Source organism: Lepidochelys olivacea, assembly GCF_965140295.1.
Source record: "Lepidochelys olivacea isolate rLepOli2 genome assembly, chromosome: 9".
Lineage (NCBI taxonomy): Eukaryota > Metazoa > Chordata > Testudines > Cheloniidae > Lepidochelys > Lepidochelys olivacea.
The window spans coordinates 57,342,595-57,366,977 of record NC_140419.1 but is presented as its reverse complement, the minus strand read 5'-3'; the positions used below and the strand labels follow the sequence as shown (position 1 = coordinate 57,366,977).

Genomic DNA, 24,383 nt, shown 5'->3' with positions numbered 1-24,383 from the left:
GTCAGCCAATGGGAGTTGTTCCAAAATACTATTTCATAGATGTTTCCAATCCCCACCCCCCACCAAAAGGCAAACATAGATCTCATATTTTTCTGATGTTTAAGAAATTTGCTTGATAATTCAAGATTTGTATTCAAGGAACTTTCCACTAGACCAAGAAAAAGTCTTGGATTCTCAAAGTCAAACCCATTGCAGATCCACACCCCCGAGCTACGTAGTTATACTGACCTAACCCCCTAACCACAGCTGGAGAGCTTCTCCTGCTGACATAGCTAACACCTCTCAAGGAGGTGGATTAACTACACTAACAGGAGAGCTCTCCCCTATCAGCTTAGAGCATCTTCATTAAAGCACTACAGTGGTGCAGCTGCACTGATGCAGCGTTTTAAGCGTAGACTTGCCCACACTCACTAATAGATCTGGGTTCCTGATTTGAACAGTCCTTTTAAGCAAACCCCATATTAAGCAAATTAATAACTTATTCAGCTCCTCAAAATACACTGCAACTATAAAGGAGATCCTTTCCTATAAAAATCAACCTACAGAACTTAAACAGTCAAAAGAAAAGAAGAGAGTGTCCAAATAATTCAATACTTCCAGAAACTGTGTTCTATTAAATCTAAAAAATCAAGGAGGAAAAAAAGTAAAATTTCAAAAGCATACCTGCATCTGTCAAAATATTTGCATGCAAGACAGGTTTTTAAAATATTCATGTGACTTCAAGTTTCAAGACAGACTGTGTTAAACATGCAATTTTTTGAACATGCAAACCAGATCTACACAAAAATAAAACAAGATACATTCTTTTGATAGGAAACAAAAGGCAGAGCATTGCTCCAACAGCAAAAATAACCATGGGCTGCATCTAGAGGGCTAAATGCTACTCCTGAAAGAGTCCATGTATAAATTTCACTGAGAGCAGACCATGTGCATCCAAAGGGCAGACTCTGATCTAAAGTGTTCAGGAGAAACACTAGCAGTTTAATCATTTGACACAAATTAGAAGTTTTGGTCCCACATTCCAATGAGGACAGAAATTCTGATGAAAATATTATTTTTATATATTATATATATAAAAATTATTCCTGTTGGAGGTCTTGGTCATCACCTAATTTAAAAGTAATACAAATCTTATTCCAACAAGTCAAGCAAAAGCTTTCCATCAGATTTTACTATTCCATCTTTATTTAGCTACTCAATTATTTCACCATCTCTCTAAAAAGGGGAAACTGCAAAGAGTTTGGTGTTTAGAGACAATTAGAATAATTTTCAAAAGCACCTAAGTCACTTAAGAGCTTATGTCCCATTAACTTTCAGTAAGACTTCAGCTCCTAAGTCCCTTAGGTGCTTTTGAAATTTTTACCCAATATCACCAAGTAACCAGCTGAATTCAAGTTGTATTTTTTGTGAATGGTTAACTCTTTATTGTTTTATACTAGGCTATTTAAGGAGCAATGCTTCTTTGTTTTGTTTGAACCTGAACAGCTGTTTCATATTTTTTAATGCCTAAAGTTAGTACAAATGAATGAGTTTTAAATATTATATATATTTAAATATATAATATAAATAAAAACAAACATATTCAATTATCACAAGACATTCAGGATGCAAAGATGCTCCTTCCATGGTGAAGTTACCACCTCAAAAGATTCCCAATGCCTTCATGCATAGCTGAGGCTAGCAATATAAACCAAATTAAGTTATATCCACTTGATTCTCCTTTTCGTCACATCCCAAGATCCCCCGCCCCTTTAAAAGCCCACAACAATTCTTCTTGCATAGTTTTAAAAGTTTCACTCTGCATTATTGACATGCCATACCTGAGCTGCCACATGTTAGTAGTGGTTTGTTAGTTGATTTGAGGTGCCCAGGAGAGTTTAGTGCATTGCTACAGGAGCTTGCCTCTGTATTCAAGTTATGTGAACTTGGTGATGCCAATGGACTGCAATACAGGTTTTTCCACCTACCAGCTAGAAGGAAAATACAAGAAAGCCATATATATTACCAAATTAGCTTTGAAAATGAATGAAGTTGGGGAGAAAAAGGCAGTAAATCGAACAGGACCAAGCATTATCATCAGCATTTAGAATAATCCAACATGAATGAACTACTCATCACAATAAGTGAAAAGCCACACAATATTTCTTCCTCTACTCTGCCATGCCCCCCAACCCCTAACCTTGTATAATCACTGTTTAGTATCCCAAGAGCAGCTTCTTCACCAAGGCTGAGATTTTTCAAAGACGAATGGCTTGGAGCAGGGGGGAAATCTCAGCCTTGGTCTTCAAAAAGGACTTTCAAATTTTGAAGCCGAACAATGAAAATGTGATGCAGAATTTAACTGATATTGAAAATAACTTCATTGGTCTTTACATTCAGATATGCATATTTCTTGGATTTTTACTCTTAATATTAATATCAAAGTATTAAGCTACTTTGATATAACTTTGGCTCAAAACTTCAAACAAAGATGTTTAAAATATCTGTTGTGCAAAACCCACACCCCAGAAACAGTGAACAAAATACTGAACATTAAAGATGTTTGAACTGGTGCTCTAGTTTAAATGAAATGGGGGAGGTATAAAGCCTGATCAGAGAAGAGCTCAGCACAAGAGAGCACTTTAATGGAAAAATTTGAAAGAGAAAGTGAATGGTTAATAGAATAAAAACACCTTCATCCATCTTCTGGGTTATAGAAAGTTCACCAAAACAGACTGAGTTTTTAAACAAACCCAGCTCTACAACGTACATTCAGCTATCATATACCGTCCTATCCTAAGGCCTGACTCAAAATAAATCTGATAATGTACCTTGCTGAACATACTGTCAGCACATAAATAAAATAAAAATACACGTTCTTATCAAGGGCCTAGGCCCACATGGCTGAAGTAGGATTGCTTGGCTGAATCAAGGCAAATGTTAAAATTTTCACACACAAGAATATGCTGTCCATTTCAAAGATAAGCAAACAGTAATGCCAGACGTATATGAAAATTATTTTTCCAGTTACTAGGACTGTTAACTGACTTTCAAATGTCAGTTCTCCCAGACCTCGCTCTCCCAGTACCATGCTCTGCCAAGCACAGGACTTGGGTTTAGGAGGGATGTATCTTGAGTAAGGCTAAGATTTTGTCCTGGAATTTTAGTAGAAGTCACAGACAGGTCACAGGAAAAAAAGAAAAATTCACAGAAGCTGTGACCTGTCCGTGACTTTTACTAAAAACGTCCAGGACAAAATGGGGATCTGCGAATCCCCACACCGCCTGAAAGGGAGTACCTCGGGGGTTCCCCTGCCACCCATGGTGACTGGGAACTGCAGGGGCCTCCAGAGGCTGTGGGGGTACCCTGCAGCTCGCGGCCCCACCGTGGGCGGCAGGGGCCCTGCAGTCCCCTCTGCTGAAGTCACGGAGGTTGCTGGAAGTCATGGATTCCGTGACTTCCGCGATCTCTGTGACGAAATCGTAGCCTTAATCATGAGTCAGGCCAGATATCAGAGATGATGCAACATGAATTACATTTTCCTGTCCCCTAACAACTGGTCACTAAAAGGGATGCTGCAGCAGGAGCTCACACTCTTTTTGACTGCAGCAATCATAGCAGCTACTATGGGAGAAGAGTGGAAAAACAGATCACACACACGACAGTGAGGATTAGAATGAATATAAAAGTGACTCAGTGAACTCAAGATTATCAACATTACTTTGTGGTTCCAGGATTGTGGAGAAAAGAGGTCAGGGGAACGATGGATGAGGGCTCTACCAGCATATTCACCTTGTACCCGAAACGTCAATATTAACTGGCATAATGGGGAAATACTAGGGATGTAAATATCGTTTAAAAAGATAACCGTTTAAACTATTAAAATTATATAGTTTAACCAGTTAACCAATTAAAGGGAGAGGAGCCCCAGGTACCTAGTTTGTCCTGATGCGGCCTCCGCAGACACTCATGCCATCACAGCAGCAGCAGCTTCCCTTCCCTGACCAGCATGCTGTCCGCCTCCGCAGCCGAACTCCTTCCAGTGGCACAGGGGGAGGCCAGGGAATAATTTACCCCCTGACAGGACCTGCAGCCCCTGCCCCTCCCCCCGCCTAAACACACTCCCCCTACCCAGCTGGCTGCCGCCGGCAAAACCCACAGTGCGGCCTGGGGCTGCTGAGGCTGGCTGGCCAGCGGGCCCAGGGTCGGAGAACTGGTTAGAGACCCGCATGTAGGAGGTTAACGGTCAGGGTGGGTTAACAATAAGACCAATACTAATTGGTTAACCATTTAATATTGTACATCCCTAGGAAATACACAAGTACAAAGTTATCAATATTACAGTGAAGTCAACTGTACATCTATTCTTTCAAAACTCTTTTAAAAAGGATGTTCACAACACTGAATGGTCAGTTCCTTCCCAAATTGCGTTAAAAAAAAAAAATTCTGAGATGCTGCCTTCTGAGCCAGTATGTGACCACTGAAAGAGAATGTTCCATAACATTTTGTGCTTCAGTTCCTTCCTGAGCCAATTAACTATAAACTGCCAGTTAAAGCAGGGAAGTGGAAACCTTTGCTGCAATACTGAAGGTGAAATGGTCACCATGGAATATATTAGGGTAATATTAAAAATTTAAAATTTTCCTAGAAGCCAGGCACACCAAAGATAGAAGATCAGAAGTTTTCATGTAACATGACTAAGTTTTTAGCACTAACCATGTTTAACCACGACTAGAAATAATGCATGGGAGAATCACTACAGGAAGAGGAAGATTAACAAAATTACTAAACAATTTTTTTGCAGGGAGAGAAACTACAGAAGAGTTTTGTTTTCCACACATGCTTTACTCGGATTACATATTTTTAATACCAATTTTTAAAGTTTTGTCTTGAATAAAAAAAAAGGATCAAATTAAATTTTTTGTAAATACGATAGTTTGAAAACAATAAGTCAAATTAAAGGGTTAAAGGGGAGACTACAACGGGTCCTACTGAAAGGTGAACTGTCAAGTTGGAGGGAGGTTACCAGTGGAGTTCCTCAAGGATCAGTTTTGGGACCAATCTTATTTAATCTTTTTATTACTGACCTGGGCACAAAAAGTGGGAGTGTGCTAATAAAGTTTGCAGATGATACAAAGCTGGGAGGTATTGCTAATTTAGAGAAGGACAGGGATACCCTACAGGAGGATCTGGATGACCTTGTAAACTGGAGTAATAGGAATAGGATGAAATTTAATAGTGAGAAGTGTAAGGTCATGCATTTAGGGATTAATAACAAGAATTTTAGTTATAAGCTAGGGACGCATCAACTAGAAGTAACGGAGGAGGAAAAGGACCTTGGAGTATTGGTTGATCATAGGATGACTATGAGCTGCCAATGTGATATGGCTGTGAAAAAAGCTAATGTCGTCTTGGGATGCATCAGGAGAGGTATTTCCAGTAGGGATAAGGAGGTTTTAGTACCGTTATATAAGGCACTGGTGAGACCTCACCTGGAATACTGTGTGCAGTTCTGGTCTCCCATGTTTAAGAAGGATGAATTCAAACTGGAACAGGTACAGAGAAGGGCTACTAGGATGATCCGAGGAATGGAAAACTTGTCTTATGAAAGGAGACTCAGGGAGCTTGGCTTGTTTAGCCTAACTAAAAGAAGGCTGAGAGGAGATATGATTGTTCTCTATAAATATATCAGAGGGATAAATACCAGAGAGGGAGAGGAATTATTTAAACTCAGTACCAATGTGGACACAAGAACAAATGGATATAAACTGGCCACTAGGAAATTTAGATTAGAAATTAGACGAAGGTTTCTAACCATCAGAGGAGTGAAGTTTTGGAATAGCCTTCCGAGGGAAGTAGTGGGGGCAAAAGATCTATCTTGCTTTAAGATTAAACTCGGTAAGTTTATGGAGGAGATGGTATGATGGGATAACATGGTTTTGGTAATTAAATATTCATGGTAAATAGGCCCAATGGCCTGTGATGGGTTTTTAGATGGGGTAAGATCCAAGTTACCCGGGAAAGAATTTTCTGTAGTATCTGGCTGATGAATCTTGCCCATATGCTCAGGGTTTAGCTGATCGCCATATTTGGGGTCGGGAAGGAATTTTCCTCCAGGGCAGATTGGAAGGCCCTGGAGGTTTTTCGCCTTCCTCTGTAGCATGGGGCACGGGTCACTTGCTGGAGGATTCTCTGCTCCTTGAGGTCTTCAAACTACAATTTGAGGACTTCAATAACACAGATATAGGTGTGAGGTCTTTTTTAGGAGTGGTGGGTGAAATTCTGTGGCCTGCATTGTGCAGGAGGTCAGACTAGATGATCATAATGGTCCCTTCTGACCTAAATATCTATGAATCTATGAAATTCTCAGATTTATACATCGAATGTGAAATTTATGTAAAAAGTCAGGTATAGATAGAAATCAGCAAGATTATCTCCTTTGCACTAGGTCAGAAGTGCCTCTATCAGTGTTAACCCATTTTAGCTTCACAAAATTAATGCAGAAAGTTCTAATTCTATATATATGGATGTGCTCTATATTTACTTTAAGCCTGTAATACACTATATTTTATTTCTAGTTCAACTATTACTTCAGTAATAATGCAATATATATCTAAATATTCAAGATATATTTAGTGTACATACCTTGGTCAAGTCTATTTATAAGGGCTCGGCAGGCTACTTCTGTCTCAGGACTTGGGTTATCCAACACCTGTCGACACCATTTCAAAGGAGGCTCTGTTTTCTGATCTGCAATGGATTTTCTTGGAGAGACATATAGCCTTAAACAAAGGAATTGAAAAGGTATATTGGGTAAATGTTTATTAATTCAAACCCTCCTTTTATACTTTTGTAGTAGAATATGTTTTCTTAAATATGTTGTTATAAGTACTTGGTTTTTTTTAGGACATCTGCTCAAGAAACTCCCTGCTATAGCACAGGAAGAAATCACAGACACACTCCTAGAGCCCTGACCAGGGGTATTCTATCTATCTGCTACCCAAGACCCATAAACCTGGAAATCGTAGACCCCTCATCATCTCAGGCACTGGCACTCTTACAGCAGGATTATCTGGCTATTTGGACTCTCTCCTCAGACCCTACACTACCAGCACTCCTAGCTGTCTTTGAGACACCACCGACTTCCTGAGGAAACTACAATGCATTGGTGATCTTCCTGAAAACACCATGGATGTAGAAGCTCTTTACACCAATATTCCACACAAGGATGGACTACAAGCTGTCAGCAACAGCATCCGTGATGAGGCCACGGTACACCTGGTGGCTGAGGTTTGTGACTTTGTCCTCACCCACCACCATTTCACATTTGGGGACAACTTATACCTTCAAGTCAGTGGCACTTCCATGAGTACCCGCATAGCTCCACAGTAAGCCAGCACTTTTATGGCCGACTTAGAACAACACTTCCTCAGCTCTCGTCCCCTAGGGCCCCTCCCCTACTTGCGCTACACTGATGACATCTTCATTGTATGGACCCATGGGAAGGAGGCCCTTGAAGAATTCCACCTGGATTTCAACAATTTCCACCCCACCATCAACCTCAGCCTGGACCAGTCCACACAAGAGATCCACTTCCTGGATCTACTTCCTGCAAATAAGTGATGGTCGCAAAAAAACACCCTATACTGGAAACCTACTGACTGCTATACTTACCTACATGCCTCCAGCTTCCATCCAGGACACAACACACGATCCATTGTCTACAGCCAAGTCCTAAAATACAACCGCATTTGTTCCAATCCCTCAGACAGAGACAAACACCTACAAGGTCTTTATCAAACATTTTTAAAACTACAATACCCACCTGGGAAAGTAAGGAAACAGATTGACAGAGTGAGACAGGTACCCAGAAGTGACCTACTACAGAACAGGCCAAACAAGGAAAATAACAGAACATGCAAAGAGGTGGAGTGCGGGGCGCAGCTTGTTCCAGACTGGGAAAGAAGATCCTGGGAGTCCCAGTCTGCTCCCTCCAGGTCTCATTCCCTTAGCCCCATGGTGGCCACTCCAGCCCCGCTGGGTCCCACTCTCGCCTCAGTGCCCCCCTCCTCCTAGATGTGCACAAGTTTATGTGGTGGTGGAGCCCTCATACTATTTCCATTGCAGGGGTGCTAGCCCTCCTGCCCTCTCTGGTTCTAGTGCCCCTGCCTACAGCAATAGCCCAGTTGCCAATAGTGAAGGCACATCTCTGAAGAATACATTAAGGAACTGGCACTATAAAATAGGCCTAAACCACAGGAGAATACTTTCACCTCTAGTTGCTCATTCTGACACAAATTTCACACCACACTACTCCCCTAAAGTATTCTGAATCCTTTCCCTAAAAATCCTCCAATGGCATTTATTCATTAAGGTAATTTGGCAATTACATCTTTGATCTCTAAAACTAAAATTTAAAGAAAGTTTTCAGAAGTCTTCACTGGTGTGTTTCTCAGTTTTTTCAGGTTTCTTTCAGTGGGAGCCGAGAGTCTTCAGTCCCTCTGTAAAGTCAGCACAATTTGTTAAATCAGTAACACTTCTGAAAGTTTGGCTACGAGTTTTAAAATGAGAGATTTTGTTTAACAGATACAAGAGTTGTTCTAGTCTCCTAAATTGGAGTTGTATGAAGGCAAGGAACAAAGGGATTCAGAAACACACAGTACTATGTAGTCTTTACATAGAAGAGCTACAGTCAGGAAGCAAGGATTTTTATAATAAACCAAAATTACTTTAGAGTTCTTTTCCCCCCATTCTCCACTCCCACACGCACCTTTTTAGAAAATAAACAGTGGACTTTAAAAAAAAAAAAAAATCAAACTTGCAGTTTGATTTAACAAGACAAGATTTAACTTCCACTGTAGCACCCATGTTTCCTGTGGCCTCGTCTACACCATACAGTTAGGTTGATGTAAGACAGCTTATCTTGACCTAATTATGTCTACAGCCTTGCTCTTGGTGACGTAAGTGCCCTACTTCACCAACATAATAACTCCATCTCCATGAAAGGCAGAGGGCTTATGTCAGTGTAGTTAAGGAGACAAAGTGCTCCTGTAGACACTGTGTTACTTACATCGGCTGTTGACGGTCTTGTCAATTTCACACCCCTAGAGAGCTGGGTGGCTGGACCCCGCTTCCAGCGGTGAATGGGGAGCCTTCCGGGAGCCTGTGAGGCAGCTGGGCTCCTGGCAGGGAGCTGCCAGCGGAGCTGAGAGACCAGGCTCTCAGCTTCCCACACTGTCCCTCTTAGGTGCACTCCTGCTGAGGAAGCACATCACCAATCCAAGGAGGATAGTGTGGACATGCACCACCATGGTTATTATAGTGGTGGCTGTAAAATCTACCTAATATAGGTTGACTTACATTTCTAGTGTAGACATACCCTGTAAAAGTTTAGAGGAAAAAAATCAATTTTGCCACAGTTCGTACATTTAAGGAGACTTGTATAAAGCTAGCTTCATCATTTTCTCTTTTTCTGCACCTTAGAATACCAAGTTTTAATATGGGAAAAATATCTAAAAATTACAAAATATGGCAAGGCGCGTGAGTGGCAGGTGTAATACCAAAAGCTTTTTTTTTTTTTTTTTAAATTGACTAGATTTCAAGTTTGTGACCCTTTGGTGTGGCATTAATTATTTTACAACAGAGTAACTGTTTATTACAATTCACATGCTGGTGTATGAGGGCACAGCGTAAAGACACAGATAAGATGAATAGATTTTCATAAATCCATAATGCACCAACCACCTCCTAAATCAGTCATAATCAGCACAAGAACAGTATTTCCAAGAGTTCTTAATTTGCATATAAAGACTACAGCACTCTGATTGTAGCAGCTACCAGCAAATCAGAACAGAAAAGAAGCAGGCAGACCAGAACAAGAATATTTAGGACATTTGTAACTGCAAGGAAGGACTGGAGGACTGAAGAAAATCCAAAATTGTGTTGTCCAAAAGAAAAAAAAAAAAAAAAAAAAAAAGGAGGTACTTTCAAAATTACACATCACTTAATGAGTTACAGTACTCCCCGGTCCGTATCCTTTTAGAATTAGGACATATTCTAACCACTGTTTGAACTGAAAGCACTCATGAGACGGAAGTCTCCAGATCACAGGTCCTGGTTCTAATGGGGGACTTCAATCACCCTGACATCTGCTGGGAGAGCAATACAGCAGTGCACAGACAATCCAGGAAGTTTTTGGAGAATGTTGGGGACAACTTCCTGGTACAAGTGCTGGAGGAACCGACTAGGGGCCGTGATCCTCTGGACTTGCTGCTTACAAACAAAGAAGAATTGATAGGGGAAGTAAAAGTGGGTGGCAACCTAGGCAGCAGTGACCATGAGACGGTTGAGTTCAGGATCCTGAAAAACGGAAGAAAGGAGAGTAGATAAATAAGGATCCTGGACTTCAGAAAAGCAGACTTAGACTCCCTTAGGGAACTGATGGGCAGGATCCCCTGGGAGACTAATATGAACAGGGCAAGGAGCCCAGGAGAGCTGGCTGTATTTTAAAGAAGCCTTATTGAGGGTGCAGGAACAATCCATCCCGAAGTGCAAAAAGAATAGCAAATTTGGCAGGCAACCGTAACAGTGAAATCTTCGGTGAGCTTAACTCAAAAAGGAAGTTTACAAGACCTGGAAATTTGGATAGATGACTAGGGAAGAGTATAAAAATACTGCTAGAGCATGCAGGCATGTAATCAGGAAGGCCAAGGCACAATTGGAGTTGCAGCTAGCAAGGAACGTGAAGGGTAACAAGAAGGGTTTCTACAGGTATGTTAGCAACAAGAAGGTGATCAGGGAAAGTGTGGGACCCTTACTGAATGGGGGAGGCAACAAAGTGACAGATGATGTGGAAAAAGCTGAAGTTCTCAATGCTTTTTTGCCTCGGTCTTCAGAGACAAAGACAGTCCCAGACTGCTGCACTGGACAACATAGCATGGGGAGTAGGTGAGTAGCCCTCAGTGGTGAAAGAACAGGTTAAGGATTATTTTGAAAAGCTGGATGTGCACAAGGCCATGGGTCCAGAACTAATGCATCCAAGGGTACTGAGGGAGTTGGCTGATGTGATTGCAGAGCCATGAGCCATTATCTTTGAACATTCGTGGCAATCGGGGGAGGTCCCAGATGACTGGGAAAAGACAAATATAGAGCCCATATTTAAAAAAGGGAAAAAAAGAGAACCCGGGGAACTACAGATCGGTCAGCCTCACTTCAGTCCCTGGCAAAATCATGGAGCAGGTCCTCAAGGAATCCATTTTGAAGCACTTTGGAGGAGAGGAACATGATCAGGAACAATCAACATGGATTCACCAAGGGAAAGTCATGCCTGACCAACCTGATTCCCTTCTATGGTGAGATAACGGGCTCTGGGGATACGGAGAAAGCGCTGGATGTGATATATCTTGACTTTAGCAAAGCTTTTGATACAGTCTTCCACAGTATTCTTGCCGGCAACTTAAAGTAGTATGGGCTGGATGAATGGACTATAAGGTGGATAGAAAGCTGGCTTGATCATCGGGCTCAATGGGTAGTGATCAATGGCTCCATGTCTAATTGGCAGTCAGTATCAAGCAGAGTGCCCCAGGGGGCAGTCCTGGGGCCGGTTTTGTTCAACATCTTCATTAATGATCTGGATAATGGGATTAATTGCACCCTCAGCAAGTTTTCAGAGGACACTAAGCTGGGGGGAGAGGTAGATATGCTTGAGGGTAGGGATAGAGTCCAGAGTGACCTAGACAAATTGGAGGATTGGGCCAAAAGAAATCTGATGAGGTTCAACAAGGACAAGTGCAGAGTTCTGCACTTAGGAAGGGAGAATCCCATGCACTGCTACAGGTGGAGACCGACTGGCTAAGCAGCAGTTCTGTAGAAAAAGACCTGCGGATTACAGTGAACAAGAAGCTGGATATGAGTCAACAGTGTGACCTTGTTGCCAAGAAGGCTGAATTAGTACAAGCATTGCCAAAAGACAGAGGAAAGTAATTATTCCCCTCTCTTCGACACTGGTGAAGCCACTCCTAGAGTATTGCTTTCCAATTTTGGTCCCCCCACTACAGAAGGGATGTGGACAAATTGGAGAGAGTCCGGCGGAGGGTAACGAAAATTATTAGGAGGCTGGAGCACATGATTTACGGGGAGAGGCTGAGGGAACTGGGATTATTTAGTCCACAGAAGAGAAGACTGAGGGGCGATTTGATAGCAGCCTTCAATTACCTGAAGGGGGGTTCCAAAAAGAGGATGAAGCTAGGCAAATGACAGAAAGAGAAGCAATGATCTCAAGTTGTGGTGGGGGAGGTCTAGGTTGGAAGTCCTGGACAACTGGAAAAAGGCTAATGTAGTGCCCATCTTTAAAAAAGGGAAGGAGGAGGATCCTGGGAACTACAGGCCAGTCAGCCTCACCTCAGACCCTGGAAAAATCACAGAGCAGGTCCTCAAGGAATCAATTCTGAAGCACTTAGAGGAGAGGAAAGTGATCAGGAACAGTCAGCATGGATTCCCAAGGGCAAGTCATGCCTGACTAATCTAATTGCCTTCTATGATGAGATAACTGGCTCTGTGGATGAGGGGAAAGCGGTGGACATGTTGTTCCTTGACTTTAGCAAAGCTTTTGACACGGTCTCCCACAGTATTCTTGCCAGCAAGTTAAAGAAGTATGGGCTGGATGAATGCACTATAAGGTAGATAGAAAGTTGGCTAGATTGTCGGGCTCAACGGGTAGTGATCAATTGCTCCATGTCTAGTTGGCAGCCGGTATCAAGCGGAGTGCCCCAAGGGTCGGTCCTGGGGCCGGTTTTGTTCAATATCTTCATAAATGATCTGGAGGATGGTGTGGATTGCACTCTCAGCAAATTTGCGGATGATACTAAACTGGGAGGAGTGGTAGATACGCTGGAGGGCAGGAATAGGATACAGAGGGACCTAGACAAATTGGAGGATTGGGCCAAAAGAAATCTGATGAGGTTCAATAAGGATAAGTGCAGGGTCCTGCACTTAGGATGGAAGAATCCAATGCACCGCTACAGACTAGGGACCGAATGGCTAGGCAGCAGTTCTGCAGAAAAGGACCTAGGGGTGACAGTGGACGAGAAGCTGGATATGAGTCAGCAGTGTGCCCTTGTTGCCAAGAAGGCCAATGGCATTTTGGGATGTATAAGTAGGGGCATAGCGAGCAGATCGAGGGACATGATCGTTCCCCTCTATTCGACATTGGTGAGGCCTCATCTGGAGTACTGTGTCCAGTTTTGGGCCCCACACTACAAGAAGGATGTGGATAAATTGGAGAGAGTCCAGCGAAGGGCAACAAAAATGATTAGGGGTCTAGAACACATGACTTATGAGGAGAGGCTGAGGGAGCTGGGATTGTTTAGCCTGCAGAAGAGAAGAATGAGGGGGAATTTGATAGCTGCTTTCAACTACCTGAAAGGGGGTTCCAAAGAGGATGGCTCTAGACTGTTCTCAATGGTAGCAGATGACAGAACGAGGAGTAATGGTCTCAAGTTGCAGTGGGGGAGGTTTAGGTTGGATATTAGGAAAAACTTTTTCACTAAGAGGGTGGTGAAACACTGGAATGCGTTACCTAGGGAGGTGGTAGAATCTCCTTCCTTAGAGGTTTTTAAGGTCAGGCTTGACAAAGCCCTGGCTGGGATGATTTAACTGGGAAATGGTCCTGCTTCAAGCAGGGGGTTGGACTAGATGACCTTCTGGGGTCCCATCCAACCCTGATATTCTATGATTCTAAGTGCAGAGTCCTGCACTTAGGACGGAAGAACCCCATGCACCGCTACAGACTAGGGACTGAACGGCTCGGCAGCAGTTCTGCAGAAAAGGACCTAGGGTTACAGTGGACGAGAAGCTGGATATGAGTCAATAGTGTGCCGTTGTTGCCAAGAAGGCCAATGGCATTTTGGGATGTATACGTAGGGGCATTGCCAGCAGATCGAGGGACGGGATCGTTCCCCTCTATTCGACATTGGTGAGGCCTCATCTGGAGTACTGTGTCCAGTTTTGGGCCCCACACTACAAGAAGGATGTGGAAAAATTGGAAAACGTCCAGCGGAGGGCAACAAAAATGATTAGAGGACTGGAACACATGACTTATGAGGAGAGGCTGAGGGAACTGGGATTGTTTAGTCTGCAGAAGAGAAGAATGATTTGATAGCTGCTTTCAACTAACTGAAAGGGGGTTCCAAAGAGGATGGCTCTAGACCGTTCTCAGTGGTAGCCGATGACAGAACAAGGAGTAATGGTCTCAAGTTGCAGTGGGGGAGGTTTAGGTTGGATATTAGGAAAAACTTTTTCACTAGGAGGGTGGTGAAACACTGGAATGCGTTACCTAGGGAGGTGGTAGAATCTCCTTCCTTAGATATTTTTAAGGTCAGGCTTGACAAAGCCCTGGCTGGGATGATTTAGTTGGGGATTGGTCCTGCTTTGAGCAGGGGGTTGGACTAGATGACCTCCTGAGGTCCCTTCCAACCCTGATATTCTATGATACTAGGAAACACTATTTCACTAGGAGGATGGTGAAGCACTGGAATGGGTTACCTAGGGAGGTAGAGGAATCTCCATCCTTAGAGGTTTTTAAGGTCCGGCTTTACAAAGCCTTGGTTGAGATGATTTAGTTGGTGTTGGTCCTGCTTTGAGCAGGAGATCAGACTAGATGACCTCCTGAGGTCTCTTCCAAACCTAATATTCTATGATTCTGAGACAGCTATATGGGTCCTATTCTCTTCCTACTTGCACGAGCATAAAACTGGCATAATTCCTCATTTGAAGTCAATAGAGTTAACACTTACAAAGATGTAAATTGGAATAATGAGAATCAGATCCTATCATTTCTCAGAGAAACAGGCCAAAGGACTTTGTAATATACCAAAATTTAGACATTGCACTCTGAAATTCTAACTCCAGATCTAAGTCATGCTACAGGTGTTGACACCCTAGAAAGTGAAAAATTTAGAACTTAACTGAACTTTCTGATTCATGTGATTTGCTCTGGTTACTAGAATTTGTCTTACTATATTTCTTTTAAAATGTTCACTCTATGCCAACACTTAAAAGCTATCTGAGATGGACTAGCCCCTGATTTAGACCTCCAGCTAATCCTTCAGATTTTGGGGTTGCAGAATAAATGGTATGATGCACCACCACTGGGGGGCAATTTTTAAGGCTCTTTTAGAAATAGATACCAAGTTAGGGGATACCTAAGCGGATACAAAGTACAAAAAGGACAACAACAGAAGTGTTCTGTCTGTAATCTAGGTTCATGTCCTCAAACAGACCACATCCAAGTTATCCAATCCCTTCCAAAAAGAGTGAAAGAATTCCAGAATCTTATCAGGGTTTTGCGTCCTTGAAGTCAGTTCAGGGGCCCCATCTTCACTGACCATTTTATACTGGAGGTGGGGATTGGGTAGGTAAAAACACCCAGACAAGAGCACATCTGTGATAAAAATTTTGGTATTAATGTTAAGTTTGGGGGATAAGAATTTTGACATGGATATGATAATGCTACTTTTCAATTAATACCTGTAAACAGACTTAAAGCTTACCACAGTGCAGAAACCATAACAAACCTGGTTTGCTGGGTGTGGGGGAAACTGAGGCACACTGCCTCCTGGCCTTAAATGGCTGGATGCCAAGAGAACTATAACACAAACTGCCTTTGAGGGTTAGTCACTGACTAAGGGAGCAGGTGTGACACTCTATCTCAAGGGAACACCCTGCATCCTATGTTCATCCTTATAATATGATTGTGTGGTATCCAATGCAAAGTTTGTCATGCCGGGTGTCTCCAGAAGGCTCATGATGCACAGGGCATTGTTGTTATAGTAATGTTATAGGTTGTAATTTCATGTATATAGTTATGAGGCTCAAAATGTGTCCTCATGGCTTAAAACAAGCCCAGGCAAAACTCTCCAGGAACAGAGGGGCAGTTCACACCTCATCAGGGCATGTATGGGACAAACCCAGCCCAGCCTCACAGGAACAATGGACACAAGCTTAAGCAGCAACAAAGGATCTGTTGGAGTCTCAAGTGAGTCACCCACCTTCCATTGGTCAGTTGGGGACTACGATGAGGTAACGCTCACCTGACCCTGAAGGGGGAGGAGCAAAGCCAAGAGGGAAGAAAGAACATGATAAAAGGGAAAGACATTTGCCATACTCTTCCTCTTTCTTCCACCTCCATCTACAGATATCACCACCAAGCAACTGAACAGTTGATCAAAGGGGAGAGCTTGGCTGAAGGGCAACTAGCCAGCCTGTGGTGAAAAGCATCTAAGTTTGTAAGGACACGGATTATTTCATTTGACTTTTTGTGCTTTGACATATAATCACTTAAATCTATCTTTTGTAGTTCATAAATTTGTTTATTCTACCTGAACCAGTACGTTTGGTTTGAAGCACGTCAGAGACTCTCCTTGAGATAACAAGCCTGGTGCATATCAATTTCTTTGTTAAATTGACTAACTCATATAAGCTTACAGCATCTAGCGGGCATAACTGGACACTGCAAGACACAGGTTCCTAGGGTTGTGTCTGGGACAGGAGATATTGGCTAGTGTCATTCGGTTACACAATCCAAGCAGCTTACATGCCAGAGGCTGTGTGTGAACAGCCCAAGAGTGGGGGTTCTCACAGCAGTGCAGCGTAAGGCTGGCTCCCAGAGCCAAGGATTGGAGTGACCTAGCAGATCACCCATCCAGATAACACCAGGGGAACGTCATGGCCTCTCACTGCAGTAACAAGCTACATAGACCCTTTGCATCAGTATCTGGCTACAATAAGTTTAAAGTTAACACTCTTGCTCCTAGAAGGGAGGAAAAGCTCCTTCCCCCACTCCAGAGCATCCTGACTGTTTCAGGAGATAAAGGGGAGAATTCTAATACTCCATCGCTCCCCTAGCTTCCCAGCTACTGCAGAAGAACAGAAGTCTTCTCTGTTTTACACCAACACTTTTCTTGGGTCTTCAACCAATGTTCCAATGTCTGCTTCTGCTTATAACATTCTCAACAAGCAGCAGAATATAACATTAGCAATATTTTGGTCAGTTTCATGGTTGCTATTCAGAATCCTATGGGCAGCAATGAAATTTGACTAGCATCTTGTTAACTTTCACCTTGGGATTGCTTGTGAAAATTATGAGATGGGAAGGGACAGGAAACATTTCTGTAAGCTAAAGAAGATAGCACCGCATCAATTCACATGTGGAAGATTGTTTTTTAAAAAAAAATTTTAAAAAATTAAATTCTAAAGAATTAAATTGTGATTTATACTCACCAGTGAAAGTGTCCTACTTGCTACTGGTGAGAGGGGAGTGCAGAATCCACTCTGTTATACTATCAAATATTTAGCTTTTCAAGTACAGGAAGTCAGTGTCTGAGTCTGAACTCATCATTAGGCAAATAATTGTAAGCTAGCACCATTGCTGGGTTAACAGAATCCATGCTTTTTCTTTTTCTTTTTTTTTAAATTACACACACAATAAGTTAATCGGCTAACAGAAAAATAAGAACAAGACTGGAAACAAATACCCTCCACCAAACAATACGACACTTACTTTTATATAAAGTGGACTAAGACCCTGTTCCACAAAAGTTTGTTTTATTCACACTTGAAATTTAAGGTATTTATGTTTACTTTTCTCAGTCTGCAAGACTGATCACCCTACAGTTCCCCATCTTTTCCAAGTAACAACTCCATTCACAAAGGCTGAGAAAGTAATGTCTCTCACACAGTCATGTTCACTAAGAACTCAAAGTAAAACTTCTAGCACAGCTATTATCTGGCACTGTTTTAAACATACAAAACAACTTGTATTCTCTCTGAGAGAAATGTCTACAGAGGAACTCTGGTCAAACCTGGTTGCATATCAGATTAAACCTGTGTTTGCTATTTTCCTTTTTCGTCTCACTGGGGAAAGGTTCAACACTGCCATCAACACAGTTTCTCAAAATAAACTAATTACCGCCTATTCAGTTGGACCACCACCTAAACTAAGCCAATCAATTCAATGATAATGCAGTGCAGTTGTAGGCAGCTGTGTTGGCCACAGGATATTAGAAAGACAAGGTGGGTCTTTGCTGGCAAGAGACACAAGTTTTCGAGCTCTACCTTTCCCAGACCTGAAGAAGAGCTCTGTGTGGCTAGAAAGCTGGTCTCTCTCACCAACAGAAATTGGTCCAATAAAAGATATTACCTTGTCTCTCCAATCCAGCGATAAGACAAACTAATATGCTAGCCCATCATGAATACTAGAAAACTTATTCTGCCAACCACAATATTTCAGACAAGTAAAAATAAACTAAAAAGTTATTTTAATATCGTTTTTACAATTAAGGCATTCATAATGATTTAAACAGTTTTGTCAGAACAAAAAGGATTAAATGCTATCACATTACTGATATAACAAGTGTGATGAGTTTACCTTTTTTGAAAGAGGCTTGTGTGACAAACTGATTTTTAAATCTATTTTTACAGGATTATTAAGCTTCAGTTTTCCAGTTTTATCCTGACAAATCGAATGGCATTAAAGGGTAGCTCAATCAAGCTTTGGAAAATTATACAACTATTAAGAGATACTGTAAAGATACATAAAAGACATAACCAACTTACAAGAAACAGGATATCCTTTGATTTAACAAGTATCCAAATACCGAGCATTATTAAGCTGCAAACAAAAATAATCTAATCCAAGTTTACATTTCATTGTTACTTAAGACGACTGGTCCCCCATTGAACTAGTTTTGCTATGGAACACAACTTCTGGAACCTTGTACTATTTTATGTAAAGATCAAGTTTAATAAAAATTTCCCCTGTAATTAAATATCAAGTGAAAAATTAAAGGTTTTTTTGGTAATTAAAAAATCCATCATAATTATCTATAATAGTAACCATCTAGCCATATATGGTTAATTTGATGCAAGGAGTGAACTCATTAACATGAGCTGAGTTGCATGGCTGAAGCTATGTGTCTTAGCTAAAGTATATTTATTTAGTTCCCCCTTTCAGTTTATACTTAAGTTAGTCTTTCCCATACATAGCATTTTGTAAAATGTGGCTCTAGTAAGGGACAGTTTTAATTGTATACTACAGTGTAAAATGAGATTTTTCTTCCAATATAAAATGTATGCTGTCTTATTTAAAAATTTGTTGGTGGGATTCTTTGTGATTCAATCCTCTGCATTAATAAAGAATATTCAGCTTTTAGTGACAGTATTTTACTTAGCCTTATATTTGTGGTAATCCATCAGAAGAGAACAGATGAAAATATACACCAATGCCTGATTTTTGAAGTACTGCATCTAAATTAAGAGCAAAATGGGAATCTAGAAGATATCCAAATGACAAGTTCCCGTAAAATCTGCACTGATATAGACTGCTCACCATTCTGTATCATCCAAAAAAATCTGATTTAAAGATTGCAGATTTAAAAAAAGAAAAAGTGCCTTACATATTGTTTAAGTGGAACACTTACTTTGCAGAAAGACATAGTAAGATCATTGCCTAAACTCTAGGCAAGAAGTATGAGGGCCATAAATTTTAACACTAAAGTGGGGGTGATTTTCAAATAAAGATTCAAAATTGTTTTGAGAGCTGCAGTATTATACAGAATTTGTCTACAATTTAAACTGCAAACAGCAGCGAATTTGAATTGTCAAGACATATGCTTAGGGCTTGTCTACACTGGCAAGTTTTGTCACTAAAAACTGCCTTTTGGTGACAAAACAGGGATAGCGTACACACTGCAATGGAACTTTTGTTGAAAAAAACCATCCAGTTTTGACAAAAAAAACTTCCACCCTCCCCTTATTGTCAACAAACAGCCAGTGTAGACACCAAGCCTTTTTTTTGCCCTATTTTATTGGCCTTCAGGAAGTGTCCCACAATTCACATGCAGCTGCTCTAGTCAGCGGTTTGAACTCCACTGCCCTGCAGCCAACCCGCCCCTCCCCCTTGCAAGCCCCAGGAATTTTAAATCTCATTTCCTGTTTGCTGGCTTCCCAGGTTAGCATGGCTGGCTATTGCACCAAACGCACTCCCGCTTGGACCACCGCCGAGTTGTTGGATCTGATCAGTATATGGTGAGAGGAGTCTGTTCAATCGCAGCTGCACCTGTAGGACACATGGACAAATTTCTTGAGGCTTGTGCAAAAAGAGCTATGATCGGGACACGCAGCAGTGCAGAGTGAAGATAAAGGAGATGAGGCAGGCGTACCATAAGGCGCAGGAGGCAAACCATTGCTCCAGTGGTGCACCTAAGACCTGCCGCTTCTATAAGGAGCTGAATGTTATTCTCGGTGGTGATCCCACCTCCATCACCGATAGCCCCATGGATACTTCGGAGGCAGCAGAAAGAGGGGGTAATCTGGAGGCTGAAATTCTGGATGAAGAAGTGGAGCTAGAAGAGGACGTGGAGCTCCCAACGGGGTTGCCCAGTGGGGAAGGCAGCCAGGAACTTTTCTCCACTCCAGAAGTGCTCTACGGGGAGCAGGAAGCAGATGACACGCCAGAGAAGTTGCTGTGGCTTGTGTAGGGAACTGAAAAGTGGGAGGCAGGTAGTGTTTTATGTGAGCTGGACATTGGCCTGTGTAGCCAATCTGCATGGCCAAGCAGGGTGTCGACGGACATCGAGACCTGCAGGGAATCCTCCAGAGAGAGGCTCTGGAAAGTTTCCAACAGGTACTTGTTAATCCGCTGCCGCAGATTCCAAGGGATTGCAACCCTGTTAGTTCCCCCATTGTAGGAAACTGTACCGTGCCATTTAGCAATCACTGGAGCTGGGACCAAAGCGGCACATAGCTGAGCTGCATATAGACCAGGGTGAAAGCCACAAGCATGCAGTAGTTGTGCCCTGATTTCCCTGCTTACCCACAGCAGTAAGATGTCAGCCAGCAGGTTGGCCGCCTGTGAAAAAGTGTGTGATAATATTAGAATGAGTTCCCTGCTAATCTGCTCTGCACGTAGTGACCATTTTGTCCATATGCACAACCACCTTCCCCCCACTCCCAACACTCACCATGATTGGGGTGCTCACAGAGCTGTGTGCCTGCCTAGAGTCAGTGATTGCTACTAGTTGCAAAAGGCCCTTGTCACTGAAATGTTTCAATCGTTTACTGGAACGTAACAATCCCTCTTCTGTGCATTGTCCACAGCAGCCAAAACCTTGAGGAACACACCACGCACCCCTGCCGACCGGCTTCAGCAGATAAGGAAGAAGCCGAGACACAGCAAAGAAGACATGTGCAGGGAGGTGCTGCAGTCCGATGAGAGACAGACCAGGGAACACAAAGAGTGTTGGGAAGCCAAAAGTCAGGACAGAAAAGAGAATGCAGCATTTGCTAGGCAAGCGACAGAGTGGATGATAAAAGTTATGGGGAATCAGACAGAGATGCTCAAGTCTTTGATACAGCTGCAGACAGAGCATATCTGTGGCTAACCTCCACTGCAGCACGTGCACAATTCTTTGCCAACCCCACCCCCTCTATGCCCGGACCTTCCTTTTCACTTCACAGCACTCCTGAGTTTCTCCATCACTCCACCCCCCTCTCACAGCTTGGACAATGATAGCTGGAGCCACACACAGTTGTGAGGTTTTATCCTTTTTAACAATAAATAAAGGCTAAGGTATTTAATGGTACAGCATTTTTATTCTGTGTTCTACAAAAGCATAGCAATCAATTCACTCTCGGGAACAGGATTCTAAAGCATTTTGTTGCATGGATCTTGGGCCCCAAAGTTTTTCATGGATGCATCAGGGAAGGAACTCCAAAGCAGACATGTGTTAGTGTCCCTCATTGTTAAAGTGGTTCCTCAAAGCCTCTCTGATATTAATAGCAGCCCTCTCGGCTCCTCAGACAGCCCTAGCATCTGGCTGTTCAAACTGTGCAGCCAAGCGCTCTGCCTCAGTGCTCCACACCTGAGCAAACACTTCACCCTTAGATTCACACAGATTATGCAAAGTGCAGCACGTGGCTATGATCACAGGAATATTAGCCTCAGTAAGGTCTAGCCTGCCACTGAGACACCTCCAGTGAGCTTTCAAATGGCCAAAGGCACATTCGACTACCATAGAATATCAGGGTTGGAAGGGACCTAAGGAGGTCATCTAGTCCAACCCCCTGCTCAAAGCAGGACCAATCCCCAATTTTTGCCCCAGATCCCTAAATGGCCCTGTCAAGGACTGAACTTACAACCCTGGGTTTAACAGGCCAATGCTCAAACCACTGTGCTATCCCTCCTCCCATGGAGGCACCTGCTCAGCCTGTTAAAATGCCCCTTGCTGCAGGTCGGGGACCAGCTCAGCACATAGCTCCAGGAAGGTTGTTTTATGCATCCTCAAGTTCTGTACCCACTGGTCTTCATCCCACATCTGCATGACAATGCGATCCCACGAATCAGTGCTTGTTTCCCTAGCCCAAAAGTGATGGTCTACTGTTTGCAGTTGCTCTGTGAATGCCAAAAGCACTGATAAGTTGCTGCTGTCCATATCACACTCGGGTTCCTACGATTCATCCTCTGCCAGTAACTTTGTGAGTAACTCTCCTGCCATGCACAATGTTCTCATGACAGTTAACAGCGCACTACAAAGACTGACAGTTGGAAAAACAGCGCAAAAGGAAAGCCAGAACGGCGCAAAAGGAAGCCAGAAACCACTGGCGGGCTGGGACACGAAGCAGTGCATGACGGGACATTTTGCACATCCTCAGATGCGCCACGCTCCGTTTCCGCCTTCCCAGATGGTGACCACAAGCACTGTGGGATACATACAGTAGTGCCCCAAATGTGGACACGATCTGTTGACAAAGGGAGCAAATGTAAACTCACTATGGCAACTTTGCTTTTGTCGATTTTTTCACGTCAAGATTAGTTTAATCGACAAAACTTACCAGTGTAGACAAGCCCTTAGTTTTCTGCATTTCTCCTGCAGCAGCTGATATCAACAGCAGCTAATGCAGTGCATGGGTTACATCCATTATGCTGATTTAGATGTTTTTGAAATATAGACTGATGCAGTGGGAAAGAGACCTCAGTGTTTATATTTAACAGATTTTGATATGTAAAATGTGCCCTTCCAGAGTGTTTACGGGACACCTACATAGTTCAATGAAGCATGTAAAATTCAGCATGTAGATTCCACGTTTTTCTATTTCCAAAACCCAGTGTCCACCTCTCCTTAGCCAAAGGAAAGATTTCAAGTCCTAACTATGGTAACGTTTGACCCATACGGAATAGTCTTCCAGCTAATCCCTAAAACACTGTACCATCAAGTATCATGCAATGTAAGACCGTTGTGTTTACTATTGTACATACATCGAGTGAGATTCTGTGCCATACATTCAGGGTACCACAGAAACTTGTATGGGCTGCAGTGACGGGGCAAATCCCTCCAATTATAAAGTAATTCATTCCGTCTCTCATAGCTTTTTTTTTTTTTTTTTAAAAAAGCATCTTTCCCCTCCCTGGCTTCACTCTACTTTGTCTTATAACAGACTAAGGTGCAGCTTTTTCCCACGGAGTCTCCAATGTTTTGTTTCCTTCTTTTTCACTACTTCCCATCCACCTCTTTCCATCGCCCAGTCCGCATCCCACCTGTAGCCAGCTCACTCACCAACTCTCACACCCATCCCCTCAGCAGAAGTGAACACAGCAGAAAATCTGCCCCTGGATCTCAAGTTTAGTTTTAAATCAAGTTTTCCTGCTTGTTGATTTACAAAATCAGTGATTTAAATCAATCCATTCTTTCTAAAACTAGATATAAAACAGCAAGAAATGACCCAAAAAGGGTTGGATTGAGAGGTTGTGGGAAGAGATACAGAAGATGATATATGTTCTACACATCTAGTTAATTCCTTTGTTTGTAAATTGCTTTTATAAATAGTAAGTACATAAACTGACAGTTTTTGAAGGGCAACGTAAGGGAGCAGTCCAGCAATCCTTCAACAAGTAAAAGCCAATGACTGATACTGTCTAAATTTATTTAGAAAGTTACTTGCAATTTTGGTAACATGCATGGCAGGACATCAGCTTTCTCACAGACTAATTACTTGTGGTGCAAATAGATATACCATACTGAGGAGCGGTTTACAAGAGATAAAGAGACCCAAGAAAATGAAAAAAAAAAAAGTCAAGCTACAGACTTCAAAACTATTCAAAGTGAAGGCCGTTACATTTCACATAACTCATCTATGAGCAGGGTATATAAAAGGGGTCTCGGATCAATGCGATGTTATTTTTGACAATGTAACTGGTTTAGAAGATGGAAGGGTCAGCTACCTCAGGACTTCAATGGGTTACTACATGGACACGTCCGTAAGATTGGACTCTTATTAAGTTAAGAGAAAAAATATCTTCAGAAAGGAGCTGACGTCAAGAATGTAACTTTAATATTCTATTTCTGATATTT

The 24,383-nt window shown here is 42.4% G+C and overlaps 1 protein-coding gene across 5 annotated transcripts in view; it reads right to left on the bottom strand.

Moving 5' to 3' along the window:
• The window catches only part of LOC311526814 (SLAIN motif-containing protein-like), an 81,702-nt gene that overhangs the window by 40,666 nt on the left and 16,653 nt on the right, over positions 1 to 24,383 (bottom strand). For 3 of the 5 annotated variants that reach the window (XM_084640256.1, XM_084640255.1, XM_084640257.1), the window contains exons 4-5: positions 6,625 to 6,761; positions 1,821 to 1,970 (exon numbers count right to left, since the gene is read on the bottom strand). In XM_084640256.1, coding sequence (XP_084496382.1) covers positions 1,821 to 1,970; positions 6,625 to 6,761 — 287 coding nt within the window. The remainder of the gene's footprint in view (positions 1 to 1,820; positions 1,971 to 6,624; positions 6,762 to 24,383) is intronic. The other 2 variants (XM_084640258.1, XM_084640259.1) reach the window with 1 other exon arrangement.